We start from the raw sequence: 17,956 nt of genomic DNA, 5'->3' as shown, positions 1-17,956 counted from the left end.
TACGTGAAAAGGGAGTTGAATACTCACTTGTATTTCATGCCCTTGGATGAGGTGAAGTTCAGCTGGTGTTGTTGATTCTGGGTGATGCGAAGGAGGACTTCGAGAACAGGTGAATTATTTGTTCTGGTGAGCTGGTGCTCAGGGCACGGTAGACGATGCAGAATAGCCACTTAACCACCCGCAAAATCGCCAGTTTCACTTTAGTGATTTGTGGAGATAGCCAGCATGTGCCACTGAATATCAGCAGATAACCCTGCACAAGTGATTTAACCAGCCAGGACCTGTTTCTGGTCAATTAAATCACTTTGAATATCAATCCTGTGATTTATTAGCTGTATCATTTGTAACCACAGCACACTGGAAAATTCCAATACTCCTTATTTAGCTTTGAAGAGCTTGGAGTGCCAAGTCCTTTTTAGCTGGGTATATGACTGTTTGATTAAAACAAAAAAACTAACTAAAACACAGACCACCACTTTGTTAATAAAATAAAGGCAAAAAAGTCTTTCCTCAGAGAATATATAATCTGTGTATCAGCTTAAGAAAGCCACAAATAAAGTCTGTTTCCAGACATAATCTCATGATGATAAAGTTCTGGATGGTACATTACTCAATATATGCTGTATGAATAATATCTCAGCTCAACATTGGCAAAATGCCTATTGGTCAGTCCTTGCATCCCATAGCTAGATATGTGGAAATGGCTCCTCCATCAAACTTTGACACGTGATGGAAATGTAAAGATTTCTTTAATACACTCTTACTCTGGAAAAAGGATTCTGTTTGATTAGACGCTGCAGCTTGGGGTCTCTGGTAGAGAACAGTGACTGAATACTGATGGGTGATTCTTGAAAAGCACTTATCTGTATAATGGCACTGCTGGCTCAGAAAAAAAAAAAAAGAAGAATTAGTTCCAACCAAAGCAAAGTATTATTTCTCAGACTCCAATACAGTAATCTATTGTTTCGTGTCTATTATTCACAAGCATGATTGTTTTATCTCAACTTCCATGATAACCAGTAATTCCCCATGAGATCAGTTCTTAAAAGCATAGACCTGCAATTTGAAAAAACTATACACAATAAACAAATTGCACAGCAGATTTAGGCTATTTGAATTGTACAAACATCTACACTGAAAGAAGAAGTACAAGTGACTAAATGCAGACATTAAGAAAAATACCATCCATGTTTCCTCACTTCTCTGAGCCTTCTACAGAGTCAGGAAGGAAAAGGCTGAACTAAAGGAAGGCATTGAAAAAAAAAAAAAAGAAGAAAGTTTAAGGTGCACAGTGTATTCAAAGTCTTGAACAGCAGCAGGAATCTTGTTCTGCGATCAAGATGAACCAGGTCTCATGAATTTACAGCTTCTATAGGGCGAGCAGCCATAAAAATGCTTTGAACCATCATTTTAGCTTCTTTCCAAACTTCACTTTTAATTCATGCATCCTTCTGAGTTCCACCCAGGACTGACACAGCAACAATGCTGGCACCACTACCCAGATGCCATTAAAAAATACCAAGTAAACCCAAAGATAGAGCCAGTTGCTGGTGTTGAGGCTGGGACAGCCAAGGAGCCAGTCTGGACAGAAGGTCATCCATCCACCATATAATTCACATACACAGAGTGTAATCTGTATGAAATGCCTGTAACAGAAAACAGAGCTAAAGGTAGGATTACAACGCTCTGAACATTCATCTTATTTTTATACATATAGTGTCCTTTACAATGGATCTAAAGAAAGGGACAAACAAAATTCTGCTGTGAGGATTGCACAATCTGAGAGAGTAGGGAATCAAATATCTAAATAGAAAATGTGATATACTAGTATGAAGAACTTTGTGTACCAAGGTAAGAATCTTAGAAGATACAGTAATCTATATGCAACTGACAACCAGTGTTCTGATTTCAATGGTGGAGTGACATGATTGAACTTACATGTCCTGATAAAAAGTTTGATAAAACCAAAGACACTGTGGGGAAGATGATCAAGATGCAGGCTTTATTAAAAGTTCAGTCCTAAAAATCCATGAAAAGAGTATTTAGGGCCCAAACCATTGGGGACTTTGGACCCTACATGGTCCATGTTTCAACAAAAACTGTCTTCCTCAGGGGTCCTATAAATAACAATACAATAATTGAATTGTACCCTAAATTTGTGAAATGGTATATGTGCAGTGATATGTGCAAAATTGTGCAGTGATTCAGTGGATTTCCATAAACTTAAAAAAACTGGTGTCTGAATAAGTTTAATTAAAGCTATAAGTGTGTATATGTAATACCTAACATATATATAATATATATATTGTATTGTCATTTATAGGACCCCTGAAGAAGACAGTTTTTGTCGAAACACAGACCGTGTAGGGTCCAAAGTCCCCAACAGTTTGGGTCCTAGATACTCTTTTTGTGGATTTTTAGGATTGAACTTTTAACAAAGCCTGTATCTTGATCATCTTCTCCACAGTGTCTTTGATTTTATCAGATTTCTACTTCTGTGGAGCACTTAGGGTCAACCTTTTGGTGTGCTGATAAAAAGTTTGACAATTAATACAAAATACAGCAGTTAAACACCTTGAAACAAGGCATTGCAGTAGTCCAAATAACTTAGGACAAATGCATGGATTAAAATATATAAAGCTTTGAATCTAAGAGTTTCTGATTAGAACAAATTAATTTCAATCTTAAAAAAAAAACACCCGCTAACCACTGTGGATAAAAGCAATGGAAATCCGAAGACTGGTCTAAATGGACCCCAAGAATTTTCAAAGAGGAGCTAGATGAAATATGAGGACCTGCAAGTATAAGAGACCCCAGTCAGAGAGGAAGATCTTTCTTAGAGAAAAATAGTGCTCGTCTTTTTATCAAGATTTAAATTTCAATTTATATGGAGAGATCCAAGATGCAATGTAATCAAGTTTCTTGATGAGGTTAGAGAGGTCTAGTAAATTTAAAGGATCAAGAACAGTCAGTATCATCTCAAGAAACAAACAGTGAAGTCCCAACACCGAATCAACATGGCCAAAGGAGACAAACACATTGAAAAGAATAGAGGTCAACAAAGACCCCTAAGGAACTTTACAGATAAAAGAATAGGGCTCAGAGATGATTTCTTGCTACAGGACCAAGCCCAATATACCTATCTCATGAAGCCTACCTGAGAGAAGAGAATGGTCAAGCAAATCAAGGGCTCCTTTTACTAAACCATAGTACACTTCTCCCTCCATATTTGCTGTGATAGGGGATTAACAGACCCGCAAATACAGAAAAACTGCAAATAACTTTTTCTATGTTATTTGCTGTTTTTTATTAAAAACAATCGTGAATATGGTGAAACCGCAAATAACCTGGTGGGAAACCTGGCCTGTTCCTGAAGGAGAGGCAAAACACAGTGAATAAAGTGTTGGGAATCAGTGAGTTCTCTATGCAAGCTGATGTAATTTGGGGAGCAGCCTGCAAGCTAAAAACCATGAATAATCGAAACCGCGATTGCTGAAATTGTGAATACGGAGGGAGAAGTGTAGAGCTTTTTACCGCGGGCCAGCGACATAAATGCTCCAACGCACATTCCAATTCCTATGAGTGTCGGAGCATTTACCTTGCCGATCCATGGTAAGAAGATCTACCATGGTTTAGTAAAAGCCAGCGCAAAAGCAGCTGAGAGATCTAAAGAAAGTAGTAAACTAAACTAAACCTTAATTTTATAGACCGGGTCATCAACCAGAAGGCAGGTGCATGGGTTAAACTCAAATACTTATAGCGATGTGCAGCAAAATGTTGGGCTATAGGTCATCGTGAATGCATCTAACTTCTTGGATTTATGTTAGAATGGTTCTCACTTCTGATTGTAATTTACAATATTGGGTATAGTCTATACAAAAGTGTGATACCACTGTCACAAAATGGAGCTAAATGGAACATAGCCATCTCTGCTTCCAGAATTGAGCATGCTTACTGAAGCCAAAATAGTTGGCTATCCTGAAATGGCATAAAAAAGAGAACATTTCTGCACTAAGTCAAGCTTGAGCTTAAAATAACTAGAGAACGTTAGAGACAAGGAGATCACAGTCAATACTTTTGTACCAATACACCTTATGTGCTCTTGATCTGCATCTATACCTACATAAAAGGCAAGTTGATTTAAGAGAAGTGACTGGATCTTTCTCATTTCTGAGTATATCATAAATTTACTAAATTACAGTAAGCAAGCCTGGTGGCTATAATTTTTAAAATTAAATTTACATCCCATAAATTAAGACAATAAGCAAATACATCCCACAAAGACCCAAAAGCATGATCAAGCCCACATCAAAGGGAGCATACCAGAAAGATATTTATCTAGGCTAAAAACCCATAAAAGGATCTGCCAGAAACTCAAACCCCGTCCAACAGAGCAAAAATGCATAAAGGAGAAAGAAAAGAGAATCAGACACTTAAAACATCATTCAAGCTCTAGACTTCTCTCTCAAGAAATTCTCCGGTTGTAAGGGTGACTTTTATTTTGAGTATAGCTCAGTAAAATGGCTGTGTGAGGGCAGTTAAAATAAGATTAATTTGAATGGCTGTTGGTGCTTCCTTTTGTAACATCTAGAGAAGACACCCAGAAGAAAATGCTAGTATGTAGCTAAGGCTGGAAAAATCCCTGAGCTAGGTCATCTGTATGTCTACACTTAAACACATTAAAAAGGAGGCAAACTCAAAGCAAGGAGGAAGAGGCAGGATGTGTTCCTTAACTTTCCATTGCACCCCACACTCTCCCTGCAGACCCACCTTCCACAACTCAGAAGCCCATCCTGTGTCCTCACTATACATTCAACACCCTCTTCTTCGGTCCTTACACACATAGAGCACCAGATACCCACAATGACATGTCTACAGTATACATAACACCCATCCCTCCTCCCACAGCAGACATCTCTCACGTATGCTCCTTTCATAGGTACCCCTTTCATATTCCATATGTACTTTATTATTTTACTAGTGTTTTAGCCTGTTACATTAACGGGCGCTAGAGACTCCTCTTCCTCCTGCCCTTGTTCCCTCTGTTAGGTGGTGATTTTTTTTCCACTCAATTTGAATTCAAGATGGAGGACTGTACTGGGATCCTTCGCCGAGATCACCGCTAAAGCTACGGAAGAGCCTCCGCTCGCCTCTGTATAAAGTCCTTTTTTTTTTTTTTTTATTATAGGCTTCCTCCCCCTCCCTTTCGCCTTCCCATCCCACCTTTCGCTTTTTCAACCCCCTTGCATTTCCCTTTGCACGGTCTCCCTCGTGCTGTGATCGTGCTTCATCCGCTCCTTCTCCTGGCCTCACCGCTACTCCTGCACAGAGTGGGGGATACCTGTGGCGGCACTGAGTTAACTTCTCCCTTCCTTCCCTGCTTCCCTCCCCCTTCATGCCTGTGCTATTCAAACAGATCGGGCGGCCTTTCCCGCTTTCCCCCATTCCCACCCCCCTTTCCTGTGCCTGCTCAGAGGGGAGGCTCTTTCTCGGGATCAGCAGCCTTTCCCCCCTTCCCACCCTTGTTTCCTGTGCCTGCTCGGAGGGGAGGCTCTTTCCCAGGATCTCGCTGTCAATAGGGGAAGGGAGCCGGCAAGACCGCAGGGGCTGTTGTATGTGCGCATGAGCACTCCTGCCGGCCATGGACCTACAGATCATGGATCACGCAGGTAAGAGTGCGCATGCGCGCTTAGCATTTTATTATAGTAGATTATTGATATACCACTTATATCCTAAGTGGTTTACATTCAGTTACTTTATCATATTTCCCTATCTGTCCCGGTGGGCTCAAACTTTTATCTAGTGTACATGGGGCAATAAGGGGATTAAGTGACTTGCCCTGCCTAATACACCAGTACCATGACTCTGCACATGTTCCTAACCCAGCTGGCCATACTGAGTGGCACTTAAGCAACTAGTGCTGCTGAATACCCTCTAACTACCATGGCACTATGTGGTTAGCCAAAACAAGTATAAAGCATAGTAGTAAAGAACAACTATGACGGAAGACCTCTGCATTAAATGGCACCTTTAAAAATGTGAAGGAAAAAAAAAAAAGATCTCAGGGGCTAAGCAGAGTCATTGGTCTCTGAAAAAACTCCCACCAAACTTAACAGTTCTTCAAATTCATCAATTTTCTCAAAACCTTATAGCATCAATATGCTATATCAATATCAATATCTTCATAGTTGTAATTGGGACAGTCATAAAACCGGTCACTGGTTCAGAAAAATGTTCCAGCATTGATTCCCAACCAATGGAATCTTCATAAGAAGAGAGAATTCCGCCGGGGGGATGTAAGGAGATACAGGAAAGATATCTGGACATGGAGGGAGACAGAGATGGAGGGGAAATGTTTGGACACAGGGACATAGGAAAATGAACAGTATATAAGACAGTGGGAGAGGTAGGGAAAGAGTACAGATGCAGGATACAAGAAGTGGGAATTGAGAGACAGAAAGTGATTGTTGTGGTTGTCCATGTCTTGTTGGGTCTGAGTAAGTAGAACCAACATGTCAGTCATCGGTTCCGCTTACTGAGATGTAGCAATACCTGGACAACCGCACCTGCTGTGGAAGCCTAGGAGAACAGGTAGAGAAGGCACTGAATATGAGAGAAAAAGGAGGATAGATGCTGGATACAGGGAAGGGATAGTGAAAGAGATAAGAATGCTGGGCACCGTGTGTGGGGGAGCAGGGGGGAGTTGTCAACATGGGCTACTGTTAATATGGGTCATTTTATCACAAGCTGTGCCATTTGAACACAGAGTCGCGTTGCATAAAATGGGCCTATGCTAATATAGCATGATATGGTAAAATAACCTAACAGTAGTCTATGTTGATAACACCCCCACCCCCACTTAATGGAGGAGAGCGAGGAGAAGATTTTGGACACATAAGAAGAGGATTACTGAAAGGCTGAGGAAAAGAAGGGATGGAGAAAGAGAGAGAGAACTAAATGGAAGTAAGCTGAGAGGTAGAGAATGAGATAGATATAGGAGAGAAAGAAGTGTCAGATGGACTGGAGACTCTGGAAGGAGCACGAAGAGAAGACAGAGGACAGCAGATACCAGAGACTGAGACCAACATGATTAGACAAATGAAATTGTCAGACATCAAAAAGGTAGAAACTTTTCTTCTTTATCAATTTTCAAATAAACATTTCACAAAAGAAATAAAGAAAAGGAACAAATTAATCATCATCAATAATACTCTCTAACAGAATAATCCTTTCTAGCCCACATTAATGAGACCAGCTTAATTTAAGTGAAATATTCAAAAGGAGAAACTTTTTTTCAATGTGGTTGTTTGAATATGCTGATTTTTAGAATTGAATTTCAATCTGTTAATTTTATATTTTGGACAGAACAGGGAGAGTTGCAGCTCCTATTTCTCTGGTGTTTTTCTGCATTTAGAATGTGGCTTCTTGGAGATTCAATTTAATTTGTGCATATATTTCTATTTTTAATTTATGGTCACTTATTCTGTACTCCCTGATAGTTTAGCTATATTCTAAGTATGTAATTGAGACCAGGTATTCTGTTAGCATAGAAGTTCTATGTAGGGATTTTACTAATCTGACTTGTGCCTTCTTCGAAATAGTGCCGCTCATCCCTAACAGTCTTGCAATACCACTGCTGGGGGTTCAAGCTGACATATAAGGGCTTTTTTCTTTTATATGGCAGCTTGCACCCCTTGGTGGTGCCACTTTGAAGAAGATAGCCATAAGGGCAAGAACAACTGGGGAATGATACCATACCATATAGTTTTTTTACATCCCACAATTTTTCTACAAGATTCAGATCAGTTATTACTGTATATACTCAAATATAAACCGGGATTTTTGGGCCAAAAAATTGGCCCAAAAATGGGGGTCCCGGTTTATATTCGGGTCATCCCCCAGTAACCATGCGAAACCCTCCCGGACTTCCTGCAGGTCTGCCTTAGGCCAGAACAGGAGGGATCTCTCCCCTCTCCTGCCCCGGCCGACACTAATAATTACCACCCTCCCTCCTTCGCGTACCTGTTCCCTGGTGGTCCAGCGTGTATCCCATGCTGAAATCCTCCCAAAGATTGTAAATGTAGTAGCCAGCGGCGCACCTGGGCCGCTGTGGACAGCAGTGAGCTTTTTGTGCTGCCGGCCGGTCCTGCACCGCTCCTTGATAGACTGCCACAAGTTCTTGCGGGATTCGCGGTTCTTGCGGCAGCCTATCAAGGAGCGGTGCAGGGCCAGCAGCACGAAAAGCTTGCTGCTGCGTGCTGGCCCGGGTGCGCTGCTGGTTACTATATTTACAATCTTCAGGAGGATTTCAGCGCAGGAGCACGGGATACATGCTGAACCACCAGGGAACAGGTAAGCGAGGGAGGGAGGGTGGTAATTATTAGTGTCGCCCGGGACAGGAGACAGGAGGTTAATCTGCTGGCTGGTTTAGAGGTCAGAGGGGAGTACGGGACAATCAAGCCATTGTGACATCCTTTTTTTTAGGGGGAAGAGGGTACATGAAAGGAAGGTGGGACAGTGTTCAGAGCCTGGCAGGGAGGGGGGCTTGGTTCACAGCCTGGTAGGGAATGGGACTGAGTGCAGGGCATAGAGGAAAGGGGGCTGGGTGCAGAACTTGACAGGGAGAGGGGCTGAATGCAGAACCTGGCAGGGCAGGACACTTGGCTATTAAACCGCCTGACTTGTATTCGATTCAACCATTTTTTTTTTCTCCTTTTTGGGGGGAAAATGGGGGGTCACGACTTATATTTGGATCGACTTATATTCGAGTATATACAGTACATTAGCAAGCTGATTCTAGATAAGAGATCAGTCATTATGAGGAGAAAAGGTAAGTTTTTAATGTTCTTCTGAAGCTGTAATAGGAAGGGAGCTTGATGTAAGTATAGGGGTACTGAAAGAGGAACTTTTAGAAAGCTCCTCAGATGTCCAGTTTTGGATTGCTTTCTGTTTTTTTCTGGGAGCAGGAGGCGGGTTGTTTATTGCTGTATTTTTACCATATCTGCCTTTCCTTGCATTTGCTACTTCTTGGTTTCTTGCACTTGTTTCTAGTTTTGTATGCTTTGTATGATGATGTTCTGTTCATACCAATAAAAATATTTTCCAAAACGCAATTGTTTGTTAATGCTTATTTATAGGGTCTAACTTGTCCTGTTTTAGGAATAACTGCGCATTTAAATTCTTGATGATTTGTCCCTATTTTGTACTGTTTTAGCTATTATGTATGTGGATATATTGCAAACCGCCTAGGAATTAGACAGTATAGAAATTTTTAAAATAAATTCCAGACTCTGGGGCTCAGGCATTCAAAGGTGGACTCGAATAGGTTTTTTTCCCCCATTTAACATGTTGAAGTTGGGAGAGGGATAGCTTAAGGCATTGCAATTTTTTTCCGTTATGGAATGAATGAGGAATCTTGATGTTCGATACTAGTCCATCAGAATTGTCTCTGTAAACCGCTTTTAAGACCATGCGGGTGATCTTGAAAATAATTCTATTTTTCACTGGTAGCCCCTGGGTCCTATGAACTAAGTTGGGGGTTATACAGGTGGGCTGACAAGATACAAGGAAGCCGATATGGGGGAGCACTGATATGAAGGCAGTACACACCAATGAGGGGGAGAGGAGCACTAAAGCAATTGGAAGCCAGTGTAATAATGCTAGTAATGGACCGGCTCTAGTTTGATCTGTATGCTTTAAGAATATGAGCTGAGAGGTTTTGTAGCAACTGTAGTCTTTTAAAGTCCCAGTTTTGGTAGTCCCGCATAGGCAGTATTGTAAATCAATTCTGGAGAAAAACAATGTGCACATGGATTTTTCTTCTTTAAATACTCCAACAAATTACATTAGTAACATAATTGGCAAAGCCAAAAGAAACCTTCTTTGATGACATCTGAAATTTATTAATGAAAGGAATTTGTTCATGGCATGGCACTGAATATCCAGCAGCTAACCACCATGGGCTGAATACTGGCTCCTAAGTTTGTACATGAGACCCTTGGGAGGGGGATTAAGCGACTTGTACAAGATCAAAAGAATCATCAGTGGGATCTGAAGCATGGCTTCCCTGGTTCACAGCTCTTTGCAAGACAAGTGGGATCCATAAAGCTAGACCCTTCTCTCTTTAATGATCAGATACAGTCAGATGTAAATTGTTAATTTTCTGAGCCTGGCTAGGTGATGTATTTCAATGATATGAAAATGTTTGGTATTTGCATGTGGAACATGTTAACTGCAATTACTAAACTAACACTTAGCTTTGTATACTGGATCATCTCTAAACAAGGAGTTCGTTTCGGTTAATAGTATTTAAGAAAAATCAAAATGAAGGGAAGAAAAAAAGAATCAGTGAGTGAGAGAAGGCAAAGCTAGGAAAGATTTCTAAGGTGGTTAGAAAAACAAAGTTGTTTTTAAAGCTTTACGAAAAAATTGAAAGGAACTAGAGACCCTTAGGATATGGGGAATTCCATTCCATAATTCTGTTAATTTGAAAATAAAGAATTGGCTGAGATTCCTAGTTGATTTTATTCCCTTGAATGAGGGAAAGGAGAGCTTCTTGCAGGACAGGATCTATAAGCATTCCAAGATAAAGGGACAAGAGGAGCAAAGATGCCATAGGATCTTGAAGGCAATACAGACACATTTGAAATAAATCCTGCAATAGACGGGAAGCCAGTGAAGTTTTTACCTGTAGTATTTGTCCTTGATAATCGCATGAATGAGAATCAGCGCTAGTAGGCTACCCAAAACAACTGTAAGAAATTCAAGTGACACAATGGTGGGATCAGAATGAAGCCATCTGGCATCTGCTTTTCCATACTCTTTCCCTGTAAAGCAAAAGGAATCCATTTTATTATGTAATAAGTAATGTGCATGCCGTTAGCCTTTATTTGCAATGCTCATAATATGCTTCACAGGTCATCTATGAAGTTACCTAGGAAACCATTTGGATTAGCTAAATAAATTAATATTACCACCACCAAGAGAGACAGTTACATGCGTTTAAAGCACAAGGGACAGCACTACATGCATTCTAAAACTGGACTTTGCCAAGCCCCAGATTTCATACAGTCAACCTGTCATCCTCTCCCAGGGCTCTAGGAAGTGAGAAGCTCTTGTGGCAGGTACCCCATCGTCATGTAAACTCTCTTACACAGCGCAGTGAATGCTGAAACCCTGCCCATCTGCCAGTGACTACCACGGCACCAGTTCCCAGTCAGTCACTCTGCCTTCCTGGCTGAAGCCCAAACCATCTGCCAACACATGTGAGCGACGTTGGCTCCCGCAGCATTTCACACAGCACAAGTTACTCGTATTAACGGTCACTCACTAGATTTCATTGCAAATTTAACAAAAAACAATGGACACATTGATCATATAACCAGGAAACCAATTATCTGGTCTGATCATTTTCTTTGAATTTTTTCTTAATATACGAGTACCTCATGTTAAAAAAAACCCAAAAAACTTCTGGGGCATTCTCACAGTAAAATGATAAGGTCAGGTAAGGTTGATTGTGAAGAATTTGGAAAGAAATGGATAGTCACTCCCTCCACCCGCCTTTTACAAAACTGTAGCACGGTTTTTAACACTGGCCACAGCAGTAACAGCTCCGATGCTCATAGAATTCCTATGAGCGTGGAGCTGTTACCACTGCGGCTGGTGCTAAAAACTGCGCTATGGTTTTGTAAAAGGGGGAGGGGGAAAGACTTTACAAATAAAATCTCTAACACAATACTGTCAGATAAACGCTTGTGACTCAGATCATAAATAAAGTTGCCCCTAAAATAATAAATAAATGGCCTTGGTACTATGAATCTTTGGCGATACTCAAAAGATCCTGTAGAAAACTTGAAAGACTAAGGAGATGATCAAGTTTCAAGTTTATTCAAAATATTTGATATAATCGCAAAATCCAAATCCAATGCGATTTACATTAGTTATAAATTAGGTTAAAATAAAATAAATAAATAAAAAAATCCAACAAACAGTATAATAAAGACTAATTATAACAGACTGATACATTTACAAAAGAAAGTGGATTAAATACAATAACAAAACAAATAAAACAGGGATGGATATAAGAAACAGAAGGTTGGGGAATGTTACCTACTTAATTTTTACTTAACAGTGCTCCTTGTCCAATATAAAATTATAAAATTTAAAATCAGTTAAAAGCATCCTTAAACAACCAACTAAAACTCAAGAATCCTATGAGTGGCGTGCTCCAAAAAACTACAAAACAGCCATTAAGGAATCAAAGAGGGAGTATTATGCATGTCTGATTAAAGAGGCAGACAATTCATTCAAAACCTTACTTTCAATTTTTAATAACTTAACTACAGTAGGCCAGCTAATTGCTAGTGAAAATTTCCAACCAACATCAATGGAGTTAGCTGATTTCTTTCAATCCAAAGTCATTGATATTAACTCTAATGGCTTCTTGAAATACGATCTTTTTGTGTTGCACCAGAGGGTAAGAATAGGCTCGTGGGAGCAGACTATGTGGCATTGTGGAACCATAGTAGTTTGGTTTTAGAGGTGTTTCATTTTGGTTTGTTGGAGAGTGCTCAGAAGTAGACTTTTTCAATGTTTTGGAAACTTTTATGGAGGCTTGTTCTGAACCTGAATTGACAGTCTGAGAAGGAAGACATGTGTATTAGAGAATGACACGGTGACTGCTACCCGCTGCTAGCCGTGGGTAACCCGCTGAAATGGGGCCGAAAAAAAAACCTGGTTGCTGCGGGTACGGGGACAGGGCCATTCACCACCCCGCAGTTAATTGAGGGAATGTGCACAAAATCTCAGATCGATTGGTCCAGCAGCCCCCTCCCTACTTCCTCCCAATCGCCATCTGGGCATCTCCCTCCCTCCTTCCCTGGCGCTTTTTAGTTTTCTCTCAACAAGCAGCCGGAGCCTTGAAGTTGTGTGCTGCTGCCGGAAAGTCAGAGGAGAACTTTCCGGCAGCTGCATGTGACTTCAAGGCCCCGGCTGCTTGTTGAGAAAAAACTAAAAAGCGCCAGGGAAGGTAAGGGGAAGGAAGGGAAGGAGGCTTCTGGCCAACGTGAAGGGTGCTGAAGGGACGTGGAAAGAAAATGGGGAGAAGACGCTGAAGGGAAATGGGGAAGAAAGAGTGGAACAGACACTGAAGGGAACTGGATGGAAGGAGGGGATAAAGGCACATGCTGGATTGGGGAGAAAGACCAGATCTGAGGGAAGGAAAGGAGGAGAGAGATGCTAAAAACCACCTGGGGGAGGAAAGGAAAGATTGAAGGGAAAAAAAATCAGAGATGCCAGACTATGGGGGGAGCGGAGGGAAGAAGATGGGTGCTAGACCAATGGGGATGTGTGTGTGTGTGTGAAGGGAGAGGCACAGTAACAGAGCACATGGAAGAGGCAGAGAGTAGGCAGACAGTGGATGGAAGGAACTGAATGAAAAGATGAGGAAAGCAGAAACCAGACAACAAAGCTAGGAAAAAAAAATTATATTTCTTTTCTTTTAGGATAAAGTAGTATATTAGTTGTATTGATAAACATTTATAAACAAAGCCCTGCCAGCTGAAGATCTCTTTCTCTAGTTCCAGAACTTTGATTTATAAAATGGCAATTGTACAGAAAGCACAGTTACTTACCGTAACAGGTGTTATCCAGGGACAGCAGGCATATATTCTCACATGTGGGTGACGTCATCTACGGAGCCCCGATGCGGAAGCATTTTCAAGCAAACTTGATTGAAGATTTAAGTTTGCTCTGCTGCTCCACGCATGCGTGCCTTCCTGCTCCACTAGGGGGTGCATCCCCTCGTGGTCTCCAGTTCACTTAACTAGCCAAGAAGCCAACCTCGGGGAGGTGGGCGGGTTGTGAGAATATATGCCTGCTGTCCCTGGATAACACCTGTTACGGTAAGTAACTGTGCTTTATCCCAGGACAAGCAGGCATGATATTCTCACATGTGGGTGACCTCCAAGCTAACTGAAAAGGGATGGAGGGAAGTTGGCAATTTAAGCAAATAGATTTCGCAATACCAATTAGTCGAACCGGCCATCGCTTCTGGACAGAGAGTCCAGACAGTAGTGGGAGGTGAAGGTATGAACCGAAGACCATGTGGCAGCCTTGCAGATTTCCTCAATAGGTGTGGACCTGAGGAATGCTACGGAGGCTGCCATCGCTCGGACCTTGTGTCCCGTTACTCGACCATGCAGCGCGAGACCAGCCTGAGCGTAGCAAAAGGAGATGCAATCGGCCAACCAGTTGGACAAGGTGCGTTTGGAAACTGGGTGACCTAACCGGTTTGGGTCAAAGGACAAAAACAGTTGTGAGACTTTCCGGTGTGACTGAGTGCGTTGGAGGTAAAAGGCCAACGCTCTCTTGCAGTCAAGAGTGTGGAGCGCCACTTCTCCGGGGTGAGAGTGGGGCTTGGGAAAAAACACAGGCAAGACAATGGACTGATTGAGATGAAAATCAGACACTACTTTAGGTAAGAACTTTGGATGGGTGCGGAGTACCACCTTGTTGTGATGGAATACCGTGAAGGGTGGGTCCGCTACCAGAGCTTGTAACTCACTAACCCGCCGGGCGGAAGTGAGCGCGAGCAGGAAAATCACCTTCCAAGTGAGGAATTTTGGATGGCATTTGTCTAGGGGCTCAAATGGAGGTTTCATTAGTTGAGCCAGAACCACGTTAAGGTCCCAAACCACCGGGGGGGGGGGGGGGTTGGGAGGGGGGTGGACGTTCAGAAGACCCTTCATGAAGCGAGAGACTAAGGGATGGAGCGAGAGGGCTTTCCCTTCCAGGGGCTGATGAAAGGCCGCAATCGCACTGAGGTGTACTCGAATGGAGTTGGTCTTTAGGCCGGAATGAGATAATTGAAGTAAATAGTCAAGGACCAGAGGGACGGGGACCGACACCGGGTCCTGGCTGTGGGAGGAGCACCAGGTTGAGAATCTGGTCCACTTTTGGGAGTAGCAGGTTCTCGTCGAGGTCTTTCTAGAGGCCTCCAATATCTCCTTGACTGATTGAGACACGGGGAGAGCAGTCAGGGGGAGAGAAACCAAGCATTCAGATGAAGAGATTGAAGATTGGGATGTAACAGCGAACCCTGACCCTGTGATAGTAGAGAGGGAAACAGAGGCAGAGGCAGTGGATCTCTGACACTGAGTTGAAGTAGAAGGGAAAACCACGGCTGGCGTGGCCAGCGAGGGGCAATCAGGATCAGGGTGGCTTGTACTGTTTTTAGGTGGACATGCGTCCGCAGTATCAGAGGAAACGGCGGGAACGCGTACAGGAACCTTCCCTCCCAGTCGAGGAGGAAGGCGTCGGCCTCAAGCCGGTCCGGGGAGTACATCCGGGAGCAGAAGAGAGGCAGCTTGTGGTTGTGGGGGGATGCGAAAAGATCTATTTGAGGCGTCCCCCACTTTTCGAACACCTGTCGTAGGATCTGAGAGTGCAGTGACCACTCGTTTGGCTGGAGGAGGCGGCTGAGTCTGTCCGCCAGACAGTTTTGTTCTCCTTGTATGTACACCGCTCGAAGGAAGGTGTTGTTGGAGATTGCCCATTTCCAGAGGCGCAGGGCTTCCTGGCAAAGGGACCAAGACACTGTTCCCTCTTGTTTGTTTACGTAGTGCATTGCTACTTGGTTGTCGGTTCGGATGAGAACCACTCGGTCGTGGAGCAGATGTTGAAAAGCTACAGCTGCGAGATAGATGGCCCGAAGCTCTAGCACGTTGATGTGGCAGCGACGGTCTTCTGCTGACCACATCCCTTGGGTGCGTAGGCCGTCTAGATGGGCTCCCCAAGCATACTCCGATGAGTCCGTGGTGAGTATCTTGCTGTGAGGTGGGGTGAGGAAGAGCAAACCTTTGGAAAGATTTGAAGAGTCGGCCCACCAGCGGAGCGATCATTGCAAAGAAGGCGTCACTGTCACGGGGCGGTCGATCGAGTCCCGGTCTTGACGCCATTGAGAGGCCAAGGTCCTTTGAGGAATTCTCAGATGGAGGCGGGCGAAGGGTGTGACGTGGACGGTGGAGGCCATGTGGCCCAGAAGAGTCATCATCTGCCGAGCTGATACCGAGGTCAGCAGGGAAAACCTTCGACTCAGACTTACTAACGCCTCTAGACGCGGAGGGGGGAGGAAGGAATGGAGGCGAACCGTGTCCAGCGTGGCCCCGATGAACTGCAGGGACTGGGAGGGGCGTAGTTGGGATTTTGGGAAGTTTATCTCGAACCCCAGACTTTGTAGGTAGGTAATAGTCTGTTGGGTCGCTGAGATAACCGCTTCCCTGGACGGGGCTTTGATCAGCCAGTCGTCCAGGTAGTGGAATACCTGGAGGCCCTGGGAGAGTAAGCTTGCTGCGACTACCACGAGGCACTTGGTGAAGACCCGAGGTGACGATGCTAGGCCGAAGGGGAGGACACGGTATTGTAGGTGCCAGTCCCCTACCTGAAAACGCAAGAACTTGCGGTGAGCGGGGTGCATTGGGACATGCGTGTACGCCTCCTTCAGATCGAGGGAGCAGAGCCAGTCGCCCTCGTTGATCAGGGGGTAGAGGGTCGGTAGGGAAAGCATCTGAAATTTTTCCCGTACCAGAAATTTGTTGAGGTGTCTCAAGTCTAGTATTGGGCGTAGGTCTCCCGTTTTTTTCGGTACCAGGAAGTAACGGGAGTAGAAGCCCTTCCCCCGTTGGTCGGGGGGAACCTCCTCCACTGCTCTCAGGCGAAGCAGATCTCGAGCTTCGGAGAGGAGTAGGGGTAGCTGCGTCCGGTTGGGAGGGCAATTCCTTGGGGGGTTGTCCGGAGGAATGGCCCGAAAGTTGAGAGAGTATCCTGATGAGATCACGCCAAGGACCCATGCGTCCGACGTGACTTGTTCCCAGCGAGGGTAAAAGGCTTTGAGGCGACCCCCGATGGGAAGGAGGCCTGGGAATATGGCGGAGGGGGCCCGCCCCCTTCCGCGTATCCCATCAAAAGTACGGGGATGGTTTGGTAGTCGCAGGCGGTTGGGACTTGGGCATGGCCCGGTGGTGGGCTTGCGGACGCCTGGGTGGAGGCCGCGAGAAGGCAGGGGTGGATTTTTGTGGGTAGCGGCGCGGAGGGGCCCTGTACGGCCTGGACACGGGCGGTTTAGGCTTTTGCCTGACGAGGGAGGCAAACGAGCGTTCGTGTTCGGAGAGGCGTTTTGTGGCCGCCTCGATAGTGTCATCGAACAGTTCTTTTCCCACGCAGGGGAGGTTAGCCAACCGGTCCTGCAAGTTGGGGTCCATGTCGACCAGGCGCAGCCAAGCTAGTCGGCGCATGGCGATAACAAAGGCTGCCTCTCTGGAGGAAAGTTCGAAGCCATCGTATGCCGCGTGGAATAGATGGAGGCGCAGGTTGGAGAGGGACTCTAAAAGCAGGCCAAACGCTCCTTGCCGGGAGGCCGGTAGGTCAGTCTCAAAGGCTCTCAATAGTCCAATGAGGTGTTTGAGGTAGGATGTGAAGGTGAAAGTGTAGCTTTGCACCCTAGAGGCCATCATTGCATTTTGATATAGTCTCCTGCCGAACTTGTCCAGGATTCGGCCTTCTCGGCCTGGGGGGACCGCAGCTGAGAGCCGGGATGGGTGAGACTTTTTCAAGGAGGATTATACTAGCAGCGACTGGTGAGAGAGCTGTGGTTGTTCGAATCCCGGGTAGGGTACTGTGCGGTACTTGGCCTCCATTTTGGAGGGTACGGCTGTGACCATGTAGGGGGTCTCCAGGTTCCTGAAGAAGGCCTGTTGGAGTACCGGGTTAGGTGGTAAGCGAAGGGACTCTCTGGGCAGTGATGGCATATCCAGCTCCGCTAGGTACTCCTTAGAGTATCTGGAGTCGGACTGGAGGTCTAAGTCCAAAGCGTGGCCCATGTCCTGGACAAAGCGAGTGAAGGATGGGCGGGATGTTCCCGGGGCCCCGTGCGGGGTCGGTGAACGAGACCTCCGTCGGG

At 44.4% G+C, this 17,956-nt stretch overlaps 1 protein-coding gene across 4 annotated transcripts in view; it reads right to left on the bottom strand.

Annotated features, from left to right (window-relative positions):
• Positions 1-503: 503 nt before the first annotated feature.
• The window catches only part of EBPL (EBP like), a 32,306-nt gene continuing 14,853 nt past the window's right edge, over positions 504-17,956 (bottom strand). For 3 of the 4 annotated variants that reach the window (XM_033948212.1, XM_033948211.1, XM_033948209.1), the window contains 2 exons: positions 10,688-10,826; positions 912-1,646 (listed from right to left, as the gene is read on the bottom strand). In XM_033948212.1, the coding sequence (XP_033804103.1) occupies positions 1,406-1,646; positions 10,688-10,826 (380 nt within the window). In that variant the 3' untranslated portion in view covers positions 912-1,405. Of the gene's footprint in view, positions 880-911; positions 1,647-10,687; positions 10,827-17,956 lie in introns of those variants that run through there. The other variant, XM_033948210.1, reaches the window with a different exon arrangement.

Source organism: Geotrypetes seraphini, chromosome 6 (assembly GCF_902459505.1).
Source record: "Geotrypetes seraphini chromosome 6, aGeoSer1.1, whole genome shotgun sequence".
Taxonomy (NCBI): domain Eukaryota; kingdom Metazoa; phylum Chordata; class Amphibia; order Gymnophiona; family Dermophiidae; genus Geotrypetes; species Geotrypetes seraphini.
Note: the sequence above shows the minus strand (reverse complement) of the source record. Positions and strands in the feature narration are given on the sequence as shown.